General features: G+C 39.7%; 1 protein-coding gene across 5 annotated transcripts in view; it reads left to right on the plus strand.

The window, feature by feature from the left end:
* CDK14 (cyclin dependent kinase 14) overlaps window positions 1–26,848 on the plus strand; it is a 547,481-nt gene that overhangs the window by 205,791 nt on the left and 314,842 nt on the right. For all 5 annotated transcript variants that reach the window (XR_003516423.2, XM_027573639.2, XM_027573640.2 and 2 more), the window contains one exon: window positions 25,474–25,568. Coding sequence is in view for 4 of the 5 variants with exons in the window: in XM_027573639.2 (XP_027429440.1) it covers window positions 25,474–25,568 (95 nt within the window). In the remaining variant the exon portion in view is untranslated. The remainder of the gene's footprint in view (window positions 1–25,473; window positions 25,569–26,848) is intronic.

Consider the following 26,848-nt stretch of genomic DNA (forward strand, 5'->3'; position numbering starts at 1 on the left):
AGGCAGTTGACTAAAAGATCCCTTGGCAGTGATTAAATCATTATAAGCTCTTGATGATTGTCCTCTTGTAGTTTTATGGTCGAAAAGATTAATGGCTTTCTGAGACTTTATTGTAAGGGCTTTTTTTTAAAAAAAAAAATAAGATTTTACTTATTTATTTGAGAGAGAGAGCAAACACGAGTGGAGGAGAGGAGCAGAGAGAGAGGGAGAAGCACACTCCCCGCTGAGCAGGGAGCCTGAAGCAGGGCTCAATTCCAGGACCCTGGGATCATGACCTGAGCTGAAGGCAGATGCTTAACCGACTGAGCCACCCAGGTGCCCCCATAAGGGCTTTTATAAGTAAATGATCTGAAAATAAGATGGAATCAATTCGAGAAAACTGTATCTCTTTTTTGTATCTCTTATTTAGCATATGTAATTAATACATCTTCCTAGAAATTATTTTCAAAAAGATATTAATCGACAATGCTAATAGGTGTTCTTTGAGAACAAAGCTATGATTACGTTGAAACAATGGGAACATGTGTGACATGGAGACTGACTTGTTTGAAGCTGAGTAAAACCAAGTGAGGCTGGAGGCTGAAGTGGAAAGGCTAAGGTGGGGGAGTGGTTAGGTTAAATAGGACCTTGTGTGTAAAAAGTTGTGATTTTATTATGAGTGCAATGGGAAGCCATTGGTTAATTGAGAAGAAACTAGTGTTTGCTTATTTGCAAGGGATTGGTATAATCTGATTTAAGTTTTAAAGGATTCCTTTGCATTTTTATTTTTGGTAGGCCAGAAAGAAAGATGTTGGTAGTTTAAGATGATAGTAGGGAGATAGGGACAAGAGAATGGAATCTGGATATATTTTTGGTGGTACCACTAATGTGCCTTACTGCTGGATTGATCCAGCAGATAAGAATAAAATAGGAATCAAGACCAACTCCTAGGTTTTGTTTGTATAGCATTTCCTGGAATGTGAGACACTGTGGGAATAACGTTTTGGGGGGCAGATCTGGGGGAAACCCAGGATTCATCAGTTTTCCAAATTGATATGTCTAGTTGGCAGCTGGATGTATAAGGCTGTTGGTGCTCAAGAGACACATAGGCTAGAGGGAAAGACTGGAATGGATGGTCTTTAAAAAACCACAGAAATAGATGAGATCATTCAAGGAGTGAATGTAAACAGAAAAGAGGGCCCAGGACCGCGCCCAGTGTTTAGACATCAGTCATAGGAGGAACAGGAGGAGAAGCAGGAAGAGGAGGAAGCAGCAGAGGTGACTGAAAAGAGTGTTAGGTTAAGGAGAGATAAACAAGAGAATAAAGACATGGAAGGAGAGAGTAGTCAAATTCGTCAAGAGTTTTTAAAGAGTCAGAAATTGACTAGAAATAATCAAAGAGCTGGAAGCCAAATTAGAATAGCTTGTGGACCAAGCAAAAGATGATCTGAGGAATCAGCAAGGATTGGCATCTCTCTGAAGAGTAACTGAGAAATGCTTGTTGGAGGTCGTTTAGAGTGGCAGGTGGGGGGTGGAGAACTCGAAGCCGAGGAAGAACACGTAGGCTGTGTGTGCTGGCGGTGATTTGGTACAAAGAGAGCAAGTGTAAGTCGTGAGAGAGAACAGATCATTGCTAGAAGTCAAAGGAGAGATGATGGAGTCTGCCCTTGACAAAAGCAGTGGATGACAGGGACAATGAATACAGATGTACCTGCTGTATGAGAGACTCTGTACAAGACAATGATAAAAGGAAAGTCAAAGCTTGTTGTTAACAGTCATGTGTATAAATGTGAGGTGATCCTATTATTTTACAAGTACTTCTACTGTTACTGCTAGCTTTCCTTATCTCTTCCTGCCTCTTTCTCACCTTCTACCAGGGCACATACAGTAATACAGTATTAATACAGGACAGTGTGTGTGTGTGTGTGTGTGTGTGTGTGTGTGTGTGTGTGTGTGTGTAGTGTTTCTCCAATGATGAACAGTAAGTGGAATATTCACCTCTTTTAGATTACAGACTTTTGAATACAAAATGATAAAAAAAAACAACAACAGCAATGCACATTTCACGGTTTTCTGGAACACCTGGTGTTTTCCTATGGTCCCCAGATTGACTCAGTTCTTTAGTTTAACGAGACAACTGAGCCATGTTCCCTCCATTCTGTGTAGTGTAGAGCAATGATTATTCTTGGGCACTGTGATCAAGTACACGATTTACGTGAGAGGAAGTTTCTATGCCATGGAGAGTTTGTTTTTAGATTTTGCTTCTGCAAAAATATTTTTAAGTAATATTTACAAATGAAATAAAATTCTAAAATGCCGAATGATAACCTTAGTATGTTAGAACATGATACCAGAGTCATCACAGATTACACAGAGGGAATTAGAGTTGGACTGACTGCCACACCCCCATAAAGGCTTCTATCTTTTTTGTTGCCCTTTGGTTTTATACCCAAAGGCTGGGTATGTCATCTCTATAGAGGAGAAAGGCATGTTGGACCCAAAAGAGCATGACCAGAATATCACAGATGGATTTAGAAGCCCAAAGAACCTGTCTTTTTTTTTTAATATTCTATTTATTTATTTATTTGAGAGCGAGAATGAGATAGAGAGAGCATGAGAGGGGGGAGGGTCAGAGGGAGAAGCAGACTCCCCGCTGAGCAGGGAGCCCGATGCGGGACTCGATCCTGGGACTCCGGGATCATGACCCGAGCTGAAGGCAGTCACTTAACCAACTGAGCCACCCAGGCACCCAAGAACCTTTCTTTGAATTTTGCTACTGGATTCTGCCTTTTTGCCTCTGGCAAGTGGACAGGCATGTTGTTTCCATGACGCAAATTATAGGACATCCACCTATCCTAATTCTCTTGACTGCAGCAGATATGCTGGTAGCCAAGTAAGAAGTTTTGTGGAAAGTTGGGGTGAAAAAAATGTTGAGATTTGATTTCATTCATTCATTTAAGAGTTGAGGAAATGGATCCAGTCTCAGAGGTTAATTGCATTAGCCATAAGGAACATTCTTGCTGGTCCAGTGTGGTGGAATTCATGAAGAGATAGCTTTCTAGTAGCAAAAGTTGTATACAGGGGACCCCATTTGTTTATTTCCTCCCATCCCATCTTTTCTTCTCCCTGCAAGAGACTTTTTTTTTTTTTAAAGATTTTATTTATTTATTTGACAGAGAGAGACACAGCGAGAGAGGGAACACAAGCAGGGGGAGTGGGAGAGGGAGAAGCAGGCTTCCCGCAGAGCAGGGAGCCCGATGGCGGGGCTCGATCCTAGGACCGTGGGATCATGACCTGAGCTGAAGGCAGACTCTTAATGACTGAGCCACCCAGGCGCCCCTGCAAGACACTTTAATGGTCTCTACTTGCTGTGATGTGTTTTTCAAGATTCAGAAACAAATGGCAGATTTGTGCCTCAGGAGTCTTACAAAGGTCTTGTAGAAACCACGTATCACATATAAGAAACAAATACTTGTATTTGCTGGTCATTTTTCAGACTTCTCCCAATAGTATCACTGAACTCTGTGCTTATCTTAGCTCATCTAGGATAAATCGTTGTTTTTAGTAAAATATAATTACACAGATAATAGAGTTATATGCATAGTTTTCATTGAGAATCAAAGTAGGATGTGTTATTGAATGCCTGTGAATAGTGAATTTTACTCTTTTTTGAAATTGTTTCTTAGCTTGATGATGATTCTTCATCCTTCCTCTCTGTACTGACACACAGGTTGGCTTGCTGGGACGTTCAGTTCCGTGCAACCAAAATTTACTGTATGCCTACTGTAGACATCTGGAAAGATATAAAAAGAATGAAGGGTGAGAGTTAAGCTGACTGTCATTTAAACGTAGGGTTAGATGGATGAGAGGCTGGAAATAACTTGCTTCGGAGGATGGGCTATGTCTGTTTTCCTTCTGAGAGGAGCTTGACTCTCTCATTACCTTGTCACTGTCACCAGAAGCTGTCAGACTTTCAAGCCAAGATGTTCTTTTCTCCTGTCTTCTCTGGCCTAGCAACTTCCTATCTTCCTTTCAAAGCCTCCTTGTGTTTTAAATGACTGAAAAAGATAGTGAATGCAGATGTCCCCATTGTGGAGACTGGCAGAACGATTTTTCAAGAACCACGGGATGACTGGAGCTCAAGTCTTACTTTGTCACTTGAGCCATGAGCTTTGGAAAGTTCATGATGCTTAAAAATAAAACTATAAGAAGGATTTTGTTTTCTTTAAAGCCTTATAGTGATCTGCCAAAAGTATCCAACAGAACAACCAGAACAGGACATTCTCCTAAAATTAATTATAAAATGCCTTTTGATATTTTGAGACTTAGGAAGGCAGGAAGAACAGGTTTCTTACCTGTGGTCTCTCCCATTCCTTGCTTTGCTGGGGCAGGGCAGGGCTGGTGAGTGGGGAGTTGGAAAGACAAGGGAAATTTGTGGCCTGAGTTCTATGTAGAGCAATGCAGAAGCTCTGATGAGTTGTATGAATTCATACTGAGTCAGATCACTCAATACATGGATTCTCATCTACTGAAGGGCTACAGCTGGACTCCATTGAGAGGTTTAATCAATACTGCATTTTTAGAAATTCTGAGGGGTTTTCCTTTACTTTTTCATTGACACTATGTCTGTTTGAATGAAAATGCGAGTGAATAAAGAGAAGATACAAGACAGTAGATACACACACACACACACACACACACACACACAACTGCATACTTATATGGTGGCATATGTATGGAAAAAAAGGAGGAAAGGCAACAAGTTGTGGTTATCTACCACCTGGATTATGATAGATCTTTTTGCCTTTTACCTTTTTAAATTGTTAAAAAATTTTTTTTGGTAATGAATATATTTTACTTTCGTCATCACAGTAAAACACATTATTCCTATTTAAAAAATAAGTCATGGGATTTTTAGAGTAGTGAAACTATTCTGTGTGATAATGTAATAGTGGACACATTTGGCGGAACCCATAAAATATACAGCACAAAGAGTGAATGTGATCTATGGACTTTAATTAATAATCACGGTTCATAGCAACTTATCAGTTGTAACAAATGTAACACACTAATAATATGAGGTGTTAATAGGAGAAACTGGGGCAACTCAGGGGAGAAGAAGGAGTGTATGGGAACCCTTTGACTCTGCTCAATTTTTCTATAAACCTAAAACTGCTCTAAAAAATAAGGTCAATGATTTAACAATAAAAGTGATGTGGACTATTGTTAGATATTTTAAAAAGATTTATTTGTTTATTTTAGAGAGAGAGCAGGCATGCATGGGGGGGGGCAGAGGGGCAGAGAGAGAGAGAGAGAGAATCTCCAGCAGACTTCCCACTCAGTGTGGGAGCCCAACATGAGGCTGGATCCCACAACCCTGAGATCACGACCTGAGGCAAAATCAAGAATCAAAAGCTTAACCAACTGAGCCACCCGGGTGCCCCAGAATATTGTTAGATTTTTGAGAGTAACTGAACATGTTGCCCAGTGATCTCTGTTAGGAAAGGTCACCTACGGCAGCACTTGCATATATAGTTTTCGGCTGAGTGATGGTGTTTGCATTGTACATACCCAGTTATTGGCTTTCCCCAGAGAAGCTAAGGGAGGTGGCAGAATTAGAAGATGTGGTTAAAACAGGGTACTTCTTAAATACCTGGTAGGTCCAGACACTTGCTGTGGAAAGAAGGAAACTGATTTCTATGGAGGGCCCGCCCTGTACTGGGCACTACACTAGGTGTCTCCTGTGTCCTCAGGTAGCCTTTGTTGTACCACCGTGATACAGATATTAACATCTTCATGTTACGGCACCTGGGTGGCTCAGTTGGTTAAGCGACTGCCTTCGGCTCAGGTCATGATCCCAGAGTCCCGGGATCGAGTCCCGCATCGGGCTCCCTGCTCGGCAGAGAGTCTGCTTCTCCCTTTGACCCTCCCCCGTCTCATGCTCTCTCTCTCTCTCTCATTCTCGCTCTCAAATAAGTAAATAAATAAAATCTTTAAAAAAAAATCTTCATGTTATAGGTGAGGAAGAACCTGAGCAAGGTCACAAGCTAGCAGAGACCAGAGCCTAAAATTCAGATCTACATGACCCTACGTTCTTTTGACTTCTAGTGATGATTCTTAGTTATGTACCATCCAGATTTTACCTCCGATTTTGTATTCTCCTTCAAGATGCCATTTTGATCCTATGAAACTATCATTTGACATTTTGGCAATAACGTTAGGCCTATGACTTCATTTTCTTTGTTCTTATCTCGCGATCCTCACGAGTATTTAGTGCTATGTACGACTCATATGAAGGATTTGTGAAGGGTTTGAAAGAAGCCAGATTAAGGTGAGACATGTTCACTTAATAGTGAGCTGTGCAAAAGAAGGCAGTGGGAGTTTGTGCCAGGAAATAATTTGGTAATACAGCTTTAGGAAGATGAAGACAGCAAGGAAGGGGATTAGAAACAAGTAGCACAGATTGGAGAAAGCAGCTGCTAGAAATGGCTTTTGAGACGAGAGACGTCTTTCTCTCGGAAGAACCAGAGTGTGTTGATCACAATCTGGTGGTTAAACACACACATCTAAGTGCATCTGTACGTGTGTGTGCACGCGCATGCACACACACATTTGGCACTTTGTTGTAAAAATTGGTATCATAGTTAACAGGTGGCTAGCACCGCGCAGTCATCTAACCGGAAGATAATGGTTAGGACCTGGAATCCTACTTTGTAAACCTTGCTAATCCTTCTGATACTGGCTGAGTTGTGCTGAAGGTGCGATCCTCCTAGATAAGGAGGTGTCATGGCATTTGCTGAGCTATAGTGCATCTTTTTCATAGGAATACCAGACAGCCTTATTGCTAATGTTGCTTTTATTGGAAAGATTTGCAAAGTGATTGTGATTTTCCCACTTGGTTTTATTGGGACCAAGGTATTATTATTGTATTGTAAGGAGTGTTCTGCTGTTAATTGTTGAGTTTGCTTGTTTTAAGTAGATGGGGGAAATTGTAATAGCTCCTTAAATTCACATCTTCTTCACTAAGAATGACATCTACTGATTTTTGATTAGAGGTTATAGGAATTTGATATAAACCAAAAATTGGCATCAAATAATGCTATTTCTCTTTCAGCTCTAGTGTGTTGGCCAGTGAGTCATTAGTCTTAGTCCTTTATTCCTTCAAAAAGTACATACTTGCAGTTTCATGTAAGTTATGTATATTTATCACACACGAAGAGATGTGAATTTCAATTTTAAAAGTAGTGATTTGGGGTGCGTGGGTGGCTTAGTTGGTTAAGTGTCTGACTCTTGATTTCGGTTCAGGTCATGATCTCAGCGTTGTGAGATGGAGCCCTGTTTAGAGCCCAGCATGGAGCCTGCTTAAGAGTCTCTTTCTCCCTCTGCCCATCCATCCCCCTCTAAAATAAATAAATAAATACGTAAATAAATAAATGCAATGATTCATCTTGGTATTTTAGATTAATTTTGCAGCTTTATCCAAAAATGACTAATGACTTGATTATTTTTTGCATGAAAGTTAATTGATGATCTTCTTAAGCCACTGGGAATTAACTACCTCCATCTTAGTGGGTTGACCTTGTATATAGGATAGATATTTCTACAGCTCTGAATTTTAAGCATGATGTTTGTTAGGAAAAATCACATATCCAGTCACATTCTTGAATGTAAAGCATCCTGGATATAAAATCTACCTGTGGTTCTGGTCTCAGTGCTAAGATGGTCGCAGGGGATCCTTTTGGCCAGACCTTCCTGGTGAGGCTGCCTGAAACAGAGATGCAGTGCCCTGGAAATGAAGAGTTCTCCTGTGCCTAAGAGTGCCAGGAGCAGTGTCTCGGGAACTTTCTGCTCCAGAAGCCAAAGTCTACCTCCTGGTTAGAGGGGGGAAAATCCTTGTAAGGGCACTATATAGGGAGATCCAATAGCCTAAAACCAGTATGGACAGAGTAAGCTCCTTATTTGAATCCCTTGTGTAATCCATTTTTTTTCCCTTCAAAATCAAGTGGTAATTCAAAACTAGCAGGAAATAAAATGTCCAATTTCAAATGTACAACGTGTAGGCAAGCAGAGATTGTTTCTGCTAGCTCTCTTCTCTGGTGTCACTCATTTGCACTTCTTCCCAACAAACCTTCTCATAACACTTGTTATAGTAAATGATATTATTTATGTGACGAGTGACAGGCACCACTCAATGCTAACCTTGTATTAGACACGTACATTTTCATTACCTCAGGTAATAAAGTTTTTGACAGTGATATGTGTGGGATAGCATTGTTTTTACTGAACTCTATCCCATCGCTAATCTATTTATGTGACATCTTGAAAACTTTTACTAAGGAAAAGGTAAGCATTTCCATTCTATTTTCACAGAACCACCAAGTTATGATTGTGGTTTTGTAGTTTAAAATGTACTTTAAAAATTTAAAAATTTTTTTAAAAAATTCCCATTGCTCCTTGGAGTACCCTTAGCAACAGGTATATAACAGAGCAACAGAGCAGTAACAGGGTCTACAAGTTCAGCAAGAAAGATTTTAAAAACTTTAAAAAGCATTTTAATCACTAACTGCATAGACAATTAATATTGGGGCCTCAAGAGAATCATCCTGTGGAAGTGTAGTCAGGATTGGGAGTGAGGAGAGACGAGTTCAAAATCTGCTTTCAGTAAATCCTGACCTTGGCCAAGGGGGTTAACTTCCCAGCATCTCAAGCTTTAATCTGCAAAACAGGGAATTTGGTCTAGATGACCTGAAAACTCCCTCAGCCAGCACTGTTTTCATCTAAAAAGATGGTGAAAGAGCAGTGGGATTAGGAGTTAAGGTTAGGAAATGGAGCTTCCAAATTTCTGTGCTGGGTTTTAGTCTCTCCTTGAAAATGAAATATGAAGTAGGGGCGCCTGGATGTCTCAGTCTGTTGGGCATCTGCCTTCAGCTCAGGTCACAATCTCTGGGTCCTGGGCCTGAGCCCCACATTGGGCTCTCCCTCTGCTTCTCCGTCTCGCTCAGCTCCTTCCCCTGGCTTGTGTGCACTCCTTCTTTCTCCCTCTCAAATAAATAAAATCTTTTTAAAAAATGAAGGATGAAGCGAAATTATCCTCTCAGAACTTCTAGATAGAAAATTCTGTATTTTCTGGTGTACATTGATAGTCTGTTTGCACAATTTTTCCCAAAAAAGATGGTAGGAATGATCAGCTTTCATTTCTAAGCTCCAGATTCACAGTTTATGTGATCTCAACCCCCTCTGAAGTCAACAAATGATAGATAAGAAAGTATCAGTGCTGTTTATACATCAGGATTTTTCTATTGCAACTCACAGACCACTTTCACTCAAATGGTTTAAGTGAAAGGGAAAAATATATTATCTCACGCAATTAGAAATGTCGGGCTCCAAATGCTGTGTGGTACTCCCTGCTTCCTCAATGACTGAGGAATCCCCTCCTTAGTGTTGGCTTTGTTCTAAAATGGTATGCCTCCCATCAGTTCCAAGGTGGCAGCCTGTGGCTAAATGCTTCCTTGTTCCTGTCCAGCAAGGAAAGAGAGGAACCTCCAGCATGGAGTCCTTTATTTTTCTTTTTACTACTTATCATACTGTAACAACTACATATTTTATACCTCCTTGCCCCACCCCCACTTCCTTCTTTGTTTCTTTGTTTCTTTCTTTCTTGTTTGTTTTGGTTGTCTCTCCTCACAAGAATAGAAGCATGATAGAGTGGTATTTTTGCTTATTTTTGTCTTTGTTCACTGTTTTCTCCAGCACAGTGCCTCACACATAGTAGTCACTCAGTAAACATTTATTGAATGAATGGATGTTTTTGATGTTTTATAAGCAAATGTTGCATTACATATTTCTCTGAGCTTTAAAGTAACATCTGTATTTTTGAAGGTATTGAAATGATAGAAATTACGTAAATCTGGCTAACCATTTTTGGACATTTTTGTTTTCATACCACTTGTTTTATAAAGGTTTTGTTTTACTCTTCATCTTTTAAAATCACTAAATGGAAACATGATTTTCTAGGAGAAATTTCCGTCAGAAAGTTGAGTAAGTTCCTTATTTGAATCCCTTTTGTCATCCATTTTTTTTCTTCAAAATGAAGTGCTAGTTTCTTTAAAATGAGTGGGAAATAAAATGTCCCATTTCAGATGTACAATGTGTAGGCAAGGGGAGATTGTTTTTGCTAGCTTCCTTTTCTGGTGTCCTTCATTTGAATAATACATTCTCAACAAACCTTCTCATAAGACTTGTTATAGTAAATGATATTATTTATATGACAAGTAACAGGCACTACTCAATGCTAACCTTTTATTAGACACGTACATTTTCATTTCAGTTATTATAATACTTATATGAGTTTTTCTGAAAAAATAAAATGAGAATTGTTTTCCCCCTTGGTGACACTATTATGTCACTGAAGGATAGCAGTTAGTAATCTTGTTTCTATCCATTACCAGCAGTTCTGTCAAGTTGTCACTAGAATAGTATATTCAGGTAGTTAGTCATATATGAAAGGACTCCCTCCTTTTGGACAGCAGTCTATTCTATTCCTGCTGGATGAACCTTCTGGAAATTCAAGTCCTATTCAGCCCTCCCCTCTTTTTTGTATACAGTGTAATTAAACTCCAAAAGAACCTGACAGTGAGGCCCAACCTTTGTCTCAAACTTTGTCCCCATTACTTCCCTTTAGACATTTGTTTTTTTAGTCAAAATAAACTACATAATATTTATTCATTCATGACTCTTGTTCTTTTCCCACACTCAAGTTTCTTGAGCTTCGAATGTTCTATCTCCTTATAGCACATCCATGGTTTTTTTAGAGCAATTTATATGACACCCCTATTACAAGATTCCACACTTTTCTTTTTATATATATGTGTGTGTATATATATATATATATTAAAGATCTATTTATTTATTTGACGGAGAGAGAGAGAGAGAGAGAGAGACAGCGAGAGAGGGAACACAAGCAGGAGGAGTGGGAGAGGGAGAAGCAGGCTTCCCACGGAGCAGGGAGCCTGACGCGCTGGGATCATGACCTGAGCTGAAGGCAGACGCTTAACAACTAAGCCACCCGGGCTTTTTTCCAGTTTCCTCCCCACTTTTCTCCAGTTAGAAGTTCTTTCTTTTTCTTCTTCATTGCCTTATTTCAATCATTCAGCTGTTCTTCTCTACGGCACTTACATAGATCTGTGAGAGTAAAGTTATTTGTGTGTCCTTTCTCACTGACTTGAGTGTAGAAGTTTTGCTCAACATGAGGATCCAGGTAAGATGCTTCTTTGAGGTGCCACAGTCTGTGCTGTTGCTGAGCATTCTCTGTATCCGCTCCAGGAATGTTTACAGGAGAGCATCTCAGTTTGCTGGAAGTAGCTCATCTGCATATTTCCATCAAATTGAGCAGTACCCCAGGTCCTAAATTGGGTCAAAGAAATATATTTATTTGTTGAAGTAGCAGGAAAAGAGGAAAAAAATACAAACACATGCGTTATCCAGTCTACCATGCCAGAGTAGGGTTAACTCTAGTCAAGACAGAGGAGAGGAATGGCCAGCCGTGGGTGTGATCAGTCATTACCTGGTTATGGGTCAATCACTTGCCTTGATTTTATGAGGAGATTCATGGGAAAAGAAATAAGCATCATCTAAATAACCAAAATGGCACCCCACAGTCTCACATTGGGGCTCAGCCTCTCTATAGACTGTTGCCCTGTCATTTCCCCTTACCCTTGTCAGAGAGCAGTTCACTTTCTGTTTGGTCCATTTCCCCTAACCTGTTATATATGAACGAGGGGAGGGCAAGCAGAATTTTATTTCTTCCCTTCCAAGACTCCAGCAGAAGATTCAGGGGAGGAGAGGAAACTTATTTATTTTTGGTTCCATTCCTTTATCTTATTTGGGGAAGCAGGGCTGGTAATTGTACTCATCAGAACATTTCTCTCGGCAGTTCATACCAAGCAATATGGAGTTGTTCTTGGATGCTTGTCTACTCCATAGCTAATCTAAGCATAGTATGATTTTAGCTTATATTGCTAGAAGAGTAAAATCTTAAAAGTCTTTCAGCACTTGCAGTACCTTTCTACATCTTCCAAGGTTAGACAATTGCAAACAGATCATAGATGTATAATAAATGTTAGCTGAATGAATGAATAATTATTTGGTTAAATAGATACCTGTAGAGAACAAAAGAATTTTGAAAATTTTTTCATTAATTTTTTATTAGCTACATTTATAATATTAAATAATAGATGATCTAAGTAAAAAAAAATTAAACTCTCTTATAGTGAGTGTAAGAAAAAAAGTGAACTACCACTCCATCCACACTTTATTTCCTGAGCCCAGTGTCATTCAGCATAGGGCTGTCTGTTCGAAGCTTCTGGAGCATTACCATCCCCTCCCACTTCCCTTTTAAATACATACTGCTTTCAACTTGATGTCCCTTTCTCCCTCTCCCACCCCAACTAAATATATCTTAGACATGTTTTGTTGTTAATACTTATAGAAGTATTGTTCTTTTTAATAGATACACAATTTTTTTGTTATATGAATGTGCCATATATTTTTTAACCAGAACACAGTGAATTTAGGACAGTTAAGAATATTTCAAAATTTCACTATTAAGAACATGAAGAGAACATTCTTATTAATGTCTCTTTGCTTATTTCTACATCTGTCTATGAATTTCCAGGAGAAATGCTGGTTTAAGGCCTACAGGAAGTATTTTAATTTTTTAACGATTTATTTATTTATTTGAGAGACAGAAGGAGAGAGCATGTGCTCATGAGCAGGAGGGGCAAGGGACAGGGAGAGAGAATCCCAAGCAGAATTTTCACCGAGTGTGGAGCCCAACATGGGGCTTGGTCCCGGGATTCTGAGATCACTACCTAAGCTGAAACCAAGAGGCCGACGCTCAACTGACTGCGCCACTGAGGTGCCCTGGGAAGTATTTTAATTTTTAATAGATGTTGACCAATCTCCTCTCCCACCTCAGTAACATCTGGCCTCAAATAGAGTATGAGTGTATGAATTTCCTTAAATCCTTGCCAGTGTTAAATATTATTTGGATTTGCTCTGAGTTTCATGTTTGGGTTTCCTCACAGATGATTGCTTCCCTCCCCACTGAGTCCTTTGTTGGTGTATTGGGGAATGTCAGGCCATCACAAGCGATGCCTGTAGTTCTCTCAGACTTTAAACTCTTCAGTTTTCTGGGTAGAAGCCTGGCACAGTGGCTTGGAAATCAGAGACCTGGCTCTTGGCGCAGCTTCGCCATAAGCTTGCTGTTGCGGCCGTGAATCAGTCCATTTTGATTCTTTATTTCTCATTTTCCTAGGCTGTAAATATCAGATGTTTAATGCCTACCTGACATTTTCCCTAGATCTCTGAGAATGAATTGGAGAAAAAGCGGGCTAGAAAGGAGAAGTGATGTACCAAATTGTATGACTTTTGACAATCTCTCTGGGGCTACAATGTTCTTATCTAAAGAAGTCCATCAGTTGGACTGAATGTCCTCCAAGGCCTGTTTAGATCTGTCAGTCAATGAATCTGTATTCAAAATGACATGGGGAAAAAAAAAAAAGCCCCGTGCTAAAAGTCCTAAGGGGCTCCTGTTCTACCTAGTGGGTCTCGGTGGGGCTTTGAGATGAGCAACTTGAAATGGGTATAATTTCATTCCTGCCTGTTCTTCTTTGGTAGGAATTGCGATCTTGCTGTAGTAACGTGTTGCTCATTCTCCTTCTGATCGCCTTTCTTAGCTGTGTGGTTTCTGGGACTCATAAAACTCACTTTGGATTGGCTGCTTCCAGTTTCCTCATAAGTTTTACTTTAGCTTATACAGTCAAGGTAATGGACTTTTATACATGACGTACAAATATTGATTCAGAGATCACAGACTTCAAGGTCCAGTCAGTATCAGGGTCTAAGAGTCTCTGCCAGTCTTGGGGGGACAAGGAGGTGGGGAAGCATAGCAGTGATATCTTATATAAGGGGCAGGTTGTGCAGCTCTGGACATACAACTTTTATCCACATTTGGTTTTTCTAGAAAAGCCAAAGTGTAATGCATTTTATGTGAGATCCTCCAGTTCTTAAATACTTAATAAATTTCTAAAACATGGCAGAAGCCAAACAAACTAAGTTTGTGGGTTGGCTTTCACTCTGTTGTGACCCCACCCACGTATGGTTTAGAACTCTACTCTTCTTTTCTCATTGATGTTGCCCTATTGTTTATGAGCTTATCTCCTTCTGGGCAGAATGTTAGGATGTAATACCAGTTTCTAACATGAGCTTTTTGAAACAATTTCAAATAACTTTCACCATCTCTTCCATAATCTGAAATGTGAGTGGAAATAAAATAATGACTTCTTAGTTATAGCAGGAGTATACAGCATTTCATCTGCTTATGAAAGGGAAACTCCTAAATGACATCCTATAGGATGCTTCTTTGCTTTTTAAAATTCAGTGGAATCTCTAGCCTCAGTGTGTTTGTCAGTTATTACACAATAAGAATGCATTTATTTTGATCAACATATCCTGCTGAACTAAACACATTATAAGAGGATAACCAACCGACAGCAGAGTGCAATAGTAGCAACTGTGCCGCCAGTGGCAAGTTATGGAAGATCATTTAAGGATTTTGTTTTTCATGTTTATGCATGCATTATTTAATCAGCACTTAACAGGCATCTTCTCTAAACTCAGCCCTGAATTGTGTGCCATGAGCACAGCTGGAGGAAGAGCAAATAATGAGTGATGGGGGATACAGACAGGTGGAAATAGGGAATCAGGTAATTATAACACCGGGAAGAACACCTCACAGTGTGGATGTACTCATCGGAAATGCCCCTAACCTGAGCCCTGGAGGTCCACAGAGACTTCCAGAGGAAATGATAGCCAAGTAAAGATCTGAATACCCAGTACGAAGGAGGGCCCCGAGGCTGTGGGAGACAGCAGGGCAGAGGGAGGAGCACCCTGGTGGCCTGAGCTGTGCCTGCATGCCACATGGCTGGAGTTCAGAGTGTGGGGGAGAGTTGGGAGAGCTCCCTCAGGACCCCTGTTGTGCGGGTCCCGTGAGTCCTGTCAGGCAGCCCTTGAAAGGGTTAAAGAAGAGAAGAGCCTCAATCAGCTGGACATTTTTTTAAAAGATTTTTATTTATTTATTTGACAGAGAGAGACACAGCGAGAGAGGGAACACAAGCAGGGGGAGCGGGAGAGGGAGAAGCAGGCTTCCCGCTGAGCAGGGAGCCAGATGTGGGGCTGGAACCCAGGACCCTGGGATCATGACCTGAGCCGAAGGCAGACGCTTAACGACTGAGTTGCCCAGGCGCCCCAGTTGGACAGTTTTTAAAAGACAGTTTGAATCGCAATTTCCCCTTTAGCTCTCTTCTTACTGCTGTCTTTTTAGACCTCTTTTGTCCTGGTGGTGTGACTGCGAGTGAGCAGCCCCACAGGTAGCTCCCATGGCCTCTGGTCTTCTCTACTTCAGGGTCTTTTGCCCCCAGCACCTGGGTAACTACGAAGATAAAGAGAAACCACAACCACAGCAAAGCACTAGGGAAGAAGACAAGAAAATCAAGCCCATGAGAGAAGCAGACGATGCCGATTTTGATCACAGACATAGAATTGCACTGTATCAGGAGGCAGGAGGCCGGGAGCTGAGACTTAGGGCCAAACTTCCGTATATTTTGGTTTCCTCAGTTTTCAAAGGAAGGGTTGTATTATACACGGTGGAAGGTGACACTCATTCTCACGCGCACGATGGGTCAGTCACCTTGTGCTTAAGTCAAATCATAGATGTATTTAATGCACTAAGATTTGACATACATATGTATGTATTTGTGTGTGTACAATGTTTATGTAGCAAGAGGAAGTTTTATTAGGGAAATGTGGGTCACTAGGAGTTGGAACACATCTGAGAATCCGATGGTGATGCTAATGACAGTGCATGCTTACCGTGTGTTCAGGAGCTGCCTTCTTATATGGAAAGGCAGGTGCTATGAGCAGAAACTATTTTCAGTACCAGGCACAAGCGTACCTTGGAGAGACGCTAAGAAAGGCCCCTCCGCAGTCACACTTGAGCAGGCTCAGGTGTCAGGAGTCAAACAGTTTGCTGCCGAGGTCAATGTACCATCAGATTCCTCTGCGGGGGTCGGAGGTGTAAAACTTGAGACCATAGTCGAGAATCCTGTTTTTCTTCCCCTTGGTCATTTTCTCCAATGGCAATTTTTTTTTAACTACCACGACACTCGAAAGTCACCCTGCTAATTTAGAAACATAAATCTTATAATACACAGTTTACTTATCTTTAACTTTACTCCCACAGTTATCACTCTAGAGAAATGCTTGATCTTATGCAAGTGTATCATACCTTGCGTGGAATCTACCACTTCTAAGACATTGCCGGTTTTGCACAACGAGATAGTGACTTTAAAGAAGATAATATGAGACTCTATTAAGATTTTTAAAAGCCATTCTTATCATTTTTGTACTGAAGTGGCTTCTCTAGTGTAGGTATTTAGGCAGTCCTCACGTTCAGAAAAGGCTGGGAGGAGCCGCTCCCCAAATTCATTCAGTAACAGTTTACTCGTGTTAACTTGGCATCAATAGTTTTATTTTTTTATCATCATATACTTCTGAATGCTGAACACTTGAGATATCACTCTATCCTTTATAGGTATGTTTTCCTGTCTTGCTTTTTGTATATTTCCAAATACAGAAAAAAAATCTCCTTCAAATGCTGCCGGAACCAGAAGGAGAGACGAGAAATGAGAGCACTTAGAGACGGGGGCTTGCCAGTCCTGCCTGCCTATGATCGGAAGGCAATCCCTGACCGAACCCTTAATTCCTCTCTGACATTAAATAACATTTACAAGCCCTGAACGTTGAAGTGGGGCTAGAGCGGGCCGGCTCTCTGTCATTACTGAGCATCACTGAGCCCAGAGAGAAAGGAAGCCCTGGAGGGAGGGGAGCAAATTGGGAGGCAGAGTATTAGTGACCTTCCTGTCAGTGGCAGAGCTCACTCAGCAGGGCTGAGGTGAACTTGGGTCCCCACCGGGGCCACCGCTGATTAGAGGTGGCATGGAGGATTTCAAGGCCTTGTACAGGCCTAGGGACAGTTTACTGTGTTTTGTCATGGGAAAGTAGAAGGTCATTGCCCTCCTGAAGGTTAACCAGTGCTGTGGGCCTGTGCACTTCCCACTGAATTAAGCTGTAATTTGAAATTTTTATAGCTTTGACTGTGTTATTAAGTCACATGCAGTAGTAGTATATTTGACATTTCAATTTAGGGGATATTCAAGGGTAAGAATTAACCCCAACCAAAATTCATCTTCATTTTTTGTAGTCTTTCCCTTCTTCCTTCTGTGCTCATGATCTGTTTATAGTATCTCCAGACCTGCTGATTGTATTTGTTTATCAAAGCACTGGTTCCAATACAGGGCTTATTGCCAGCATTTTACATAAAATCTTATTCCTTCACAGATTTCAAAAATTATGGGATTGAAAAGTCCATATAATGATGACCTTATCAACATTGGATTTATATGAAAAAGCTTTATGACCTGACTTTTTTCTTTTTTAACTGAAGAGGAAAAAATGCACACATTTTTCAAAATACCATCAGATTTTCAGAATAAAGACTTGTCTCTTCCTTCAAGCCCAAGACTTTTAATCTTTCAGTGGCATCTGTCTCAGCAGGTGTGTGTGTGTGTGTGTGTGTGTGTGTGTGTGTGTGTGTGTGCGCGCTCACGTATGTGAGAGAGAGGGAGACAGAGGGGGTGGGGGAGAGAGAGGGTAACAGATACTAGGTAAACAAACTGATTGATTGTCTTGCTGTTTCTTTTGATTTGCTTGTGGAACAGTGAATAGATTGTAATGTAAGTGCATAAATACATGCACACACATACACAGCCCACAGTCATGCTACCCATTTCTCCATATCAAAACTAGGATAACACAATGATTTTTAAGCTTTAGGATGCATAAGCATTGAATAGAAGGCTTGGTCAAAATATCGGATGCCAATTTCATAGGGACAGGAGTTTTCTGTGTTTCTCCCGTTGCCTAGTGATTGGCACACAGTAGATATTAAATAAAAATTACTTGGATTATTCTTAGGTCCCATCCCCATCATTTTGGATTTGGTAGGTTTGGGATAGAGTCTAATGAATTTGCATTGATAGCCGTTGGTGTGGATTGGATCATTGAAGGACCATGCTTCAAGAAACACCTCCTGGTGGGCCTGTGGCTGTGGTGATATGAACAGTCTAATTCCTGACAAAGGGTGGTAGAGTTTTCTGTGTCTGGAAATAAGCTGCAAAATTACGTTGCTTTGTGGAGGAATCTGACTGCGCTATACCACTTGAATGGTGTCTTGCAAAGTTGAGTGTCCTATGTGCAGGCCCCTATGTACTGGAACTTGAAAGCATGGCAAAGAAAATATTTTCTGACTTTACACTTCTGTTTATTTTTGTGAAATACAATAATAGCTATTCACATATTTTCATGTAAGGATTGAGGTTGAGTTACATCTAGTTAAACAGTGATGGCTATTATGCTACCAATGTTTATTCTTCTTAACCAGAAGACATAAGGGGCTTGGTGCCAAACCACACATCTTTTTTTATTGCATACTTTGTAGTATTCTTACTGACTATACATATAAGCCACATGTAATAAAGTGTAAAGTAGTTCTTCCAGAAACCCTCAGCTCCTACGTTGAAAAGTACCTGGAGCATAAGTGCTACTATTTCCAACCCTGTCACTTAGCAAGATTTGTTTCTGCAGAAGTTACTAGCAAGGTGTTTACATTAGAGAAAACCACCCATCTGCTTTCCCATCCTACCTACATGCATGCGTGGATCTTTCTAGTGGCACATGGGAACAGGATCAGCTACAGTATGGAAAGGCAGCTGGTGGGTCATTTACAGGTTCATCTGGAAGTAGTTGGAGACAATCAAACTAGGAATCTTTTTCAGTGAGTACATTAATCTTAATGCAGGAAAGTAACTATTTAGACAAGAAACAGTTTCAACATTTTGGATTAATGCCTGATGTGGGATCAAATTAGAGGCTGATAGGGGCCTGCAGTGTTCCAGAGTAGGAAAAGAGCCCCTTATAATGTAAGCATCTGCACCAATAGCCTAGCGAGAAGGGGTAAGTAATGAGGCCAGGATTAGTAGTGAGGGATCACATTGCAGTTATAATGATTCATTATTGTAGATGTGTTGTAGTTGCATATTAATTGTGTAGTTAAGCATCTGTATGCCTTTTTAGTGCTATTTCAGTTTGCTTTAGCCAACCCACTTTTAACAAAGAACTTTTCAAGACCTCTTTTGTAGTATAAAAGGAATATCCCTGTATCATCAACAATTCAAATGATATAGAAAGTACATGTAGAAAATTAAATTGTTTCTGTATTCCTCCCCTCAGCTGTAACCATAGTCTGATAAGCAGATTCCTCCTTTTTTTTTTTTTTCCTATGCAGTGTTGGGTCTTGGCCCTTTGGTGGCAGATTAATCGGTTTGAATGTTAGCAGTGATAACAGTAACAATGCATTTGTGATAAAGTTAAAATTGCTTTGAGCCAGGTAAACTCTTATTAGGTTGAACCGTGTGAAATTGCTGTGTTGGTAGGTCAAAAATGTCAAATATTGTCAGTTTTATGTAGTTCAGCTATACTATGAGAGGAATTTGTTCTTTAAAGTGTTTAGTAAGCATTTGCTGTAGTCCTGTGAGCCTGCAATGTGGAGGTAGCCCCCCGCAGACTGCCCTTTGCCAGTAGTGGGTTGGGGGATAAACAGGTATTGATGGCAAGGGGAATGGTCGGGTCTGTAATTTCCAGTACCACATTTCAGGTTTGCGACGTTCGGGATATTAGGAGTGGAGCAAAGCAGGAGGAATAGGCAGTTGGATTGAATTTCTGTCTATCCGCAAATAGAAAAACTTAGCTCTGGAGCGAGTAAAAACAGTAGACTTTTTGTTGTTGTTGTTGTTGGATAGAAAGCGATTTATGTGATATTTATAAAGTATTCCTAATGTGTTGTATTATCTTTCCACGTTTGGATGATACCTGGTGGTCAAGAAACATGTCTCCAAATCCTACATGTGATTTTAGCTTAATTAAGTTTATATGATACCACATTTTGGCTTTGTGTTTTGGGTGATCCATGACCTCTTTTTCCCGTAACCCTGAGTTGACTCTTTGTATGTGTGTGCATACAAGGTATAAAAAGCAAAAAACATGGAGTCAAAGATACAGTTCCATTTTTTAACCTGATTCTTGCACTTTTTCATTTGTTAGCTTATGGGTATGTGCGTGTGTATGTGTTTGTTTATCATATTAGATATCATTAAGGGAAAGGTCTGGAACTAAGTAGAACCATCGCCTTTCTCCTGGTATGTAGCTGAACTAGGCAGCCATACCTTGCAGAACTGTGTATAGGTTAACCTAGGAGCTGTGTATCTGTTCATTTTTCTGTCTAGACTGCCTAGTCCTCACAGACACAGTTAAACAAGCAATCTTGTCTTTTCTCTGCATGTATTGGTTTTTGGTTTTTTGGTTTTTTGTTGGTCTTTGGCTTTTTTTTTTTTTTTTTTTTTTTGCTCTTTACCCCTGAGATTTTCCCGTTCAAAATACTTTAGCTATGAAAATATTCAGAATGAACTGGCAAGTAACTTCTCATTGAAAGTAAGCAGTTTTATTATTTCTAGTATAAAGTGAATTTCAGCAGCCTTAGAACTATCTAGCTGTGGGCTTAAAGAAAAAGTTCATGTCTGTTGTAAGTTGTAGCTTGAGGTATGGTTGGCTCCTTGGGTTTAATGAGTAGTGATGTTTGTCTTCTAGAAATGTCAGGTAGCAGCCTCTCCAGTCTACCCCTCAGGAAAAGAGGACATTTTAAAAAAAGAGAGAGGAATATATGAATGCACTACTTCTTTCCAGAGGCTAACGAGGGAGTGAGCAAGGATAAGTTGTGTTTGTTTGTGGTCTCTCCTTTCCTAGAAGGATTATCATCTAATGACTTAGAAAACTGATATATTAAAGAAGGGTTTTGTCCTTTCTTTCTCTATTAACATTGCTTGTAACTGATAAAATGAACATACTCTGGGGGCGCCCGGGTGGCTCTTGGTTAAGCCTCCGACTTCAGCTCAGGTCATGATCTCAGGGTCATCAGATCCAGCCCCGTATTGGGCTCCACGCTCAGTGGGGAGTCTGCTTGAGAGTCTCTCCTTCTCCCTCTCCCTCTGCTCCTTCCCCCTCTCCTGCATGCTCTCTCTTTTCTCTCTCTCTCTCTCTCTCTCTCTCTCTCTCTCTCTCGCGCGCGCGCGTGCGCGCGCAAATAAATAAATAAAATCTTTAAAATAAATGAACATACTCTGAACTCTTCTGTTGACTCAGAATTTATTTAATCATGATGAAATTGGAGTTTAGGTGAAATTTATCCCTTCCAAGTGGGAGTGGAAATAGAAGATGTTTATTCTCAAAGTGGGAGGTTGGAAGTTTCAATTTGGCAGAGAAGCGGATATCTGAATCCTGCTACCAAACGAAGGGAGGTTCCCTGTGTCCTTCTGTCCTTCTGGGACTTTGTCAGAGGCACAATTATCTTTAAGCGCAACAGTGTTTTTCTGTTTTTGTATTGTTTCAACATCACAGTTTTGAAACCATTGTTAGAATTTTACCCCCAACCCTAAAATTACAAGTCTTTTGTATCACATACAGTTGAAAATTTTTCAAACCTCAGTGGTGAAATGAATTTAAAATGTTGCCATATGTTTACTTAAAATTCGTGGAGAAACCAAGTGAGGAACCAAGCATGCTGGAATTACTAACGCTAATGTTACAGGATTTGTTTGTCAGTAAACGATGAGAAAATAACATGTGTTATATCCGTGATATTATTAGGATTACATGGAGAATTATTTTGACAGTGTTTGTCTTGAAAAGGGAGACATACTGGCTTTAGAACTTGTAGGTGCTAATCGCTGGTCTGACTTGGCAGCCCAGGAGACTCACTTGCCGTGGTAACAGCAGGAATTACAGTTTCTGGCAACTCTCTGGGAGCAGTGGTTGCTGCCTTGGCAGCCTCATAACTAGTCAGGTCTGGCACCTTCCTGGATGTTGATAGAGATCACGGGGGTTTTCTGACCTTCCATGCCTTTTGTCTGCCATCAGCTATGAAATTAGTGGCTCTGTCCTTTTTCAAATGCAAATTTATGATGTGAAGCTCAAAAGAAAGAAGGTTTGCTTTCCAAATACAGATATGGGTACCTATTTAACTGATAGTCTACTTTAAAAGTGTATATAAATGTATTTAGAAATCGAAAATCTGTAGTAATTGAGACTTACAAGAAAGAAATGTGGAGACTTTGAGTCTTCGTGTAGAAATGGTCAAAAATATATAAAGCAATGACATGACTTTTTTCTATAATATTTGTCACTGTCAGGAACAAACTGTTTTTTCCCCAAGATGAATGATGGCAGAAATTCAATTTTCCTGAAATTGTAGGAAAAATGCCACGGGAAATGATGAGTGTGAAGACATTATTTTGAGAAATGAGCAACAATTTAGGTGTAAGTGGCGAGAGAAAAAAGGCGGTAATGGGGCGGAGATTGGGAGGGGGGAAGTTAAAAAAAAAATCCCAAGGCAAAAGATCCTCAGGGCCCGGGAGTCTTAATTTAGTGGAAGCTTCAGTACCTTTTTGGGGTTGTTGCTGATAAGGATGGATCCTTACTGAATTTGACAGGCTAAGGCGGTAACTTGAAAAATGAAATTGGACAAGATTACAAATCCTGTTGTATAATATATTTCCAAACTTGCCTCACAAAGCCAGGGAGCTTTCATACAACATGGGATCCTTTAGGCCCTTGATTCATTTCACCTGTCTGCGTTCTGTACCTGGTGGGTGTGAAGTCCCATACCTGGTCATCATTTTCAAATACCCTGTTGTGGTTTGAAATATTGAACTCTGAGGATGAGTCTGCCTTGAAAGTTCAGTGCAGACCAAGTGTCCTTTTTAAAATGAGCAAATGTGAAGTTGGTCCCCAGATTAATATCTGAAAGCTAGCTATTTAATAAAGTTTTAATTGTTTAAGGCTGATGGGCCAGTTGAATAGTTAAAAGAAGGAGGATTATAAATTATTGGAATTAATGAGACGAAAGTCTATCATAAGTCTATATGATGGTTGTTCCTTCATAGTTCGTGTTCTGTGATTTTATTGTTGTAATTATTTTCCCATGTGTGCTAATTTACAGAGCTCCAGTAAAATAAACTTGTAGATATTTTTGCTATAAGGTTTTTAGTATATAAAACTTAACTTGCCCATGGCAGATCTGTGTGAGACGGGAGAGGAGGCCTCACTATGTAGCCCGGACTTGTCTGGCCTTGGACTACATACACTGTTGCTGATTGAGTTTCAGGGAGAACACGCTTCTTGTTGTCTTCCAGTGTTGGAACCAGCTACACAAATTAGTTCTCTTTCTGGATGAACTTCTTTGGACCAAATATATGTTTATTAAAGTTTGTCTTGCAATTAAGGAACATAGTATATGGTCCCGAAACAGTTTTGCCTGCAGAAGTCTACAGAAATTCATAGAAGTAATGGGGCGCCTGGGTGGCTCAGTCGTTAAGCGTCTCCCTTCAGCTCAGGTCATGACCCCAGGGTCCTGGGATCGAGCCCCGCATCAGGCTCCCTGCCCCGCAGGAAGCCTGCTTCTCCCTCTCCCACTCCTCCTGCTTGTGTTCCCTCTCTTGCTGTGTCTCTCTCTGTCAAATAAATAAATAAAATTTTAGCAATAACAATAGCTCTACTAAAACAACTGCTCACATTCTTTGAGCTCATACTAGAATTTATCTATATGCTTTCTCTCTGCCTTTCTGGGGAATGCCCAGTGCAGCCCATCTTGCATGATGATTACCTATCTAAAATAGGATATATGATATATGTAATATCATTGTATTTGAGTAAAATATTAAATAATCTAGATTTGCTTTTTTTTTAAGTTACGTTAAAACATGGGTGCATTTCTTTATTTTTACTTTTTTAGTAGACTTTATTTTTTAATGCAGTTTTAGGCTCACAGCAAAATTGAGTGGCAAGTTCTCATATATTCCCTGCCTACCACCACCTACTTCCTCCCCAGCCCTGCCCCTAAGCCTCCCCTACTATCAACATCTCTCACCAGCGTACATTCCTTACAAGTGATGAACCTACACTGACCATCACTGTCACCCAAAACCCAAGGTTTACATTAGGATTCATGCTGGGTGTTGTAAATCTTTTTGTAAAGATGTGGGTGGTTTTGCAGTATTACTGGGTATCAAGAATTTGTCCAGGGCCACCAGTGCCAGTAACTAGGTTATTTTATGACTTTTGGAGAGCAAATAAAAGCACATGTGACCCACATCTTTAAAAGCATTAGGAGATGCCACAAGCCTATGGATGCAGAGTGGTGCAAGGGAAGCTTCGGACAGATTTAAGAGACTGTGTAAAAGAGTAGAGGGGTATGGAGGACTTAGATGAAGCCCAGACAGAATCACTTCAGAAAGAGAAAACACTGACTACCGAAAAGATTGAAAGCTAATAGGATTGGAAACTGCTGTCTGGAGGAGAGATTCAGATATTTAGGGAAAGGATCGTACCCCTTGAAGTTGGCAGTGAAAGTAAAAAAGGAAAGAATAGGGAGAAATTAAGGCTCCTGTAGAAATGAAAAGAAACAGAACACCCCAAACTCTCTCCCTTTCTCCCACCAGCACCATCCATAATACCTCTATGTATAGAGGAGAGAAGAACTGATGTAAGAGAGGACTCTCAAACTAAGAACACAGTTCCTTGAATGAGTAAGACTAGAACAAGCACATCTGTATAAAACTGCTGTAAAAATTCAGAAAATATAAAATAAATGCATTTTAAAAAACAACCACAAAATTAAAAAAAAACTGTACACAACAAACTGTAGGAATCCTAAATGTATATACAGTAAACATCACACACAAAGCAAAACACATAAAGCAAAAACTGGTGGAATTCAAATGAAGTTGACAAATCCCCAGTTACAGCTGGGGATGTCAACAACCCTCTCTTGGTCACTGATAGAACCATTTTTCAGAAAGCCGGCAAGTACAGAGAAGAGCTCAGCGACATCATCAACCAACAGAATCTAATTGGCGTTTATAGAACTCTCCACCCAATTTCAGCAGAATATATATTCCATACGTATGGCATGTATACCAAGATAAACCACATTCTGGTAATGAAACAAACCTTAACAGATTTAAAACAATTGAAATCATACCAAGTATGTCCTCTGGTCATAATGGAATCAAACTAGAGTTTAACAGCAAATAACAGGTGAAATAATTGGGGGGGGCTTCATCTAAATGAAAACTCTCTTCCACTACCCTTGATTCTGAATAGTTATTGGCTTGGAAAATGGGAAAAGAAATATCTCATCTACAAAACGATAATGAAACATATCAGTTGATTATTATCCATTGACTCTTTGTCTGCTTTGTTTTACAGCTTCTCTCTTAAAAGGACTAAAACATGCTAACATAGTGCTGCTTCACGACATCATCCACACCAAGGAGACGCTGACACTTGTGTTTGAATATGTGGTAAGTAAAATAAGAATTCAGATTTTATAAACATAAATAAAATTCTTGTAGTATTATGATGGATGGAGTTTCTTATTTAAGTTGCTGTAGCAAAGTATTTAATCTAGTAAGTTTGTATAATTTTGAAGAATCCAGAAAAATGTTAAACTGAATTTTCATCAGATATATTATCTATTAATAATCTATTTGTCCCTGGATATGCTGTAATTTTTAGGTTTATCAAATAGGATTAAACAGCATGACAGTGATCACTCCATCAAAGGAAGTTCTTTTCCCTTTGGACTTAGAACTTGGTTTCTCAGAAGCATTCTTACTAAGATTTTTTTTTTTTCCTTTTTGGGTGGGTGGAGGAAAGCCCGATACTTACAATTTAGACTTCACAGTTTTCTCCCTCAGTTCGTATTTCAGCTATTAATTAAAACTTCCAATTTGCATAGCACACAATGTAATGATCTTACTGTGTTGAGAGTATTACTGCTAGAAGACTTGGACTTGAACTCATAATTAATCTTTCTCCGCTTCTCTTAGAAAAACATATGGTATTTATGTAGCACCACTTCAGCCTTTAACTGTGGAATCATGAGATGTAACCATGATAATTAACATCCCAATTTTCACAGATGGATCTGAGAACATGTAATTTATAAAATACAAATGACATTGGTGGAGACTTTTATTGAGGAGAGTAGCTATTGGTATTGTGAATGTATTAGGATCCCATTTTGTAAATTACCACACTACTTTTTTTAAAAATTTGAAATAGGTTCCATGCTTTTTTTTTAAATATATAATAGAATGCATATTTGCAACATTTTTATCTTGCTAATGTCTGCCTGCGTCTGTTTATCATTTGAAAATTGTTGTCTTATGAAGAAGCCATTTATCTTCTCTATTTACATATAAATGATAGATACATTTGAATAATATGGTAATGTGGCTACAAGGACAGCTAGAGCTGAGCAGTTGAATATATTACATGCTACCAAGAATGGATGCAGATTCGCACATCAATGCAAATATAATTTCTTTTGTTTAATCGGTGATTTTGGAGTCAATAATGTATTCAGTTGACTTAGAATTGGGATTTTTGTTTCATATTTTCCAGTAGGTCTAGTTGCAATATTGCAATTAAGTCTAGATTTTTCTTAGTATACTTGACGAACTTTTATGTTTTGTAGAAAAAAAAGATTTCAAAAATGTACTTATTCCCCCCTCCAAAATTCGATGATTAAGCTAGAAAGAGAAACAGTTTGGCCTCTAAAATCAGTAACGTTAATAGA

The sequence above is a fragment of the Zalophus californianus genome, chromosome 12 (assembly GCF_009762305.2).
Source record: "Zalophus californianus isolate mZalCal1 chromosome 12, mZalCal1.pri.v2, whole genome shotgun sequence".
Taxonomy (NCBI): domain Eukaryota; kingdom Metazoa; phylum Chordata; class Mammalia; order Carnivora; family Otariidae; genus Zalophus; species Zalophus californianus.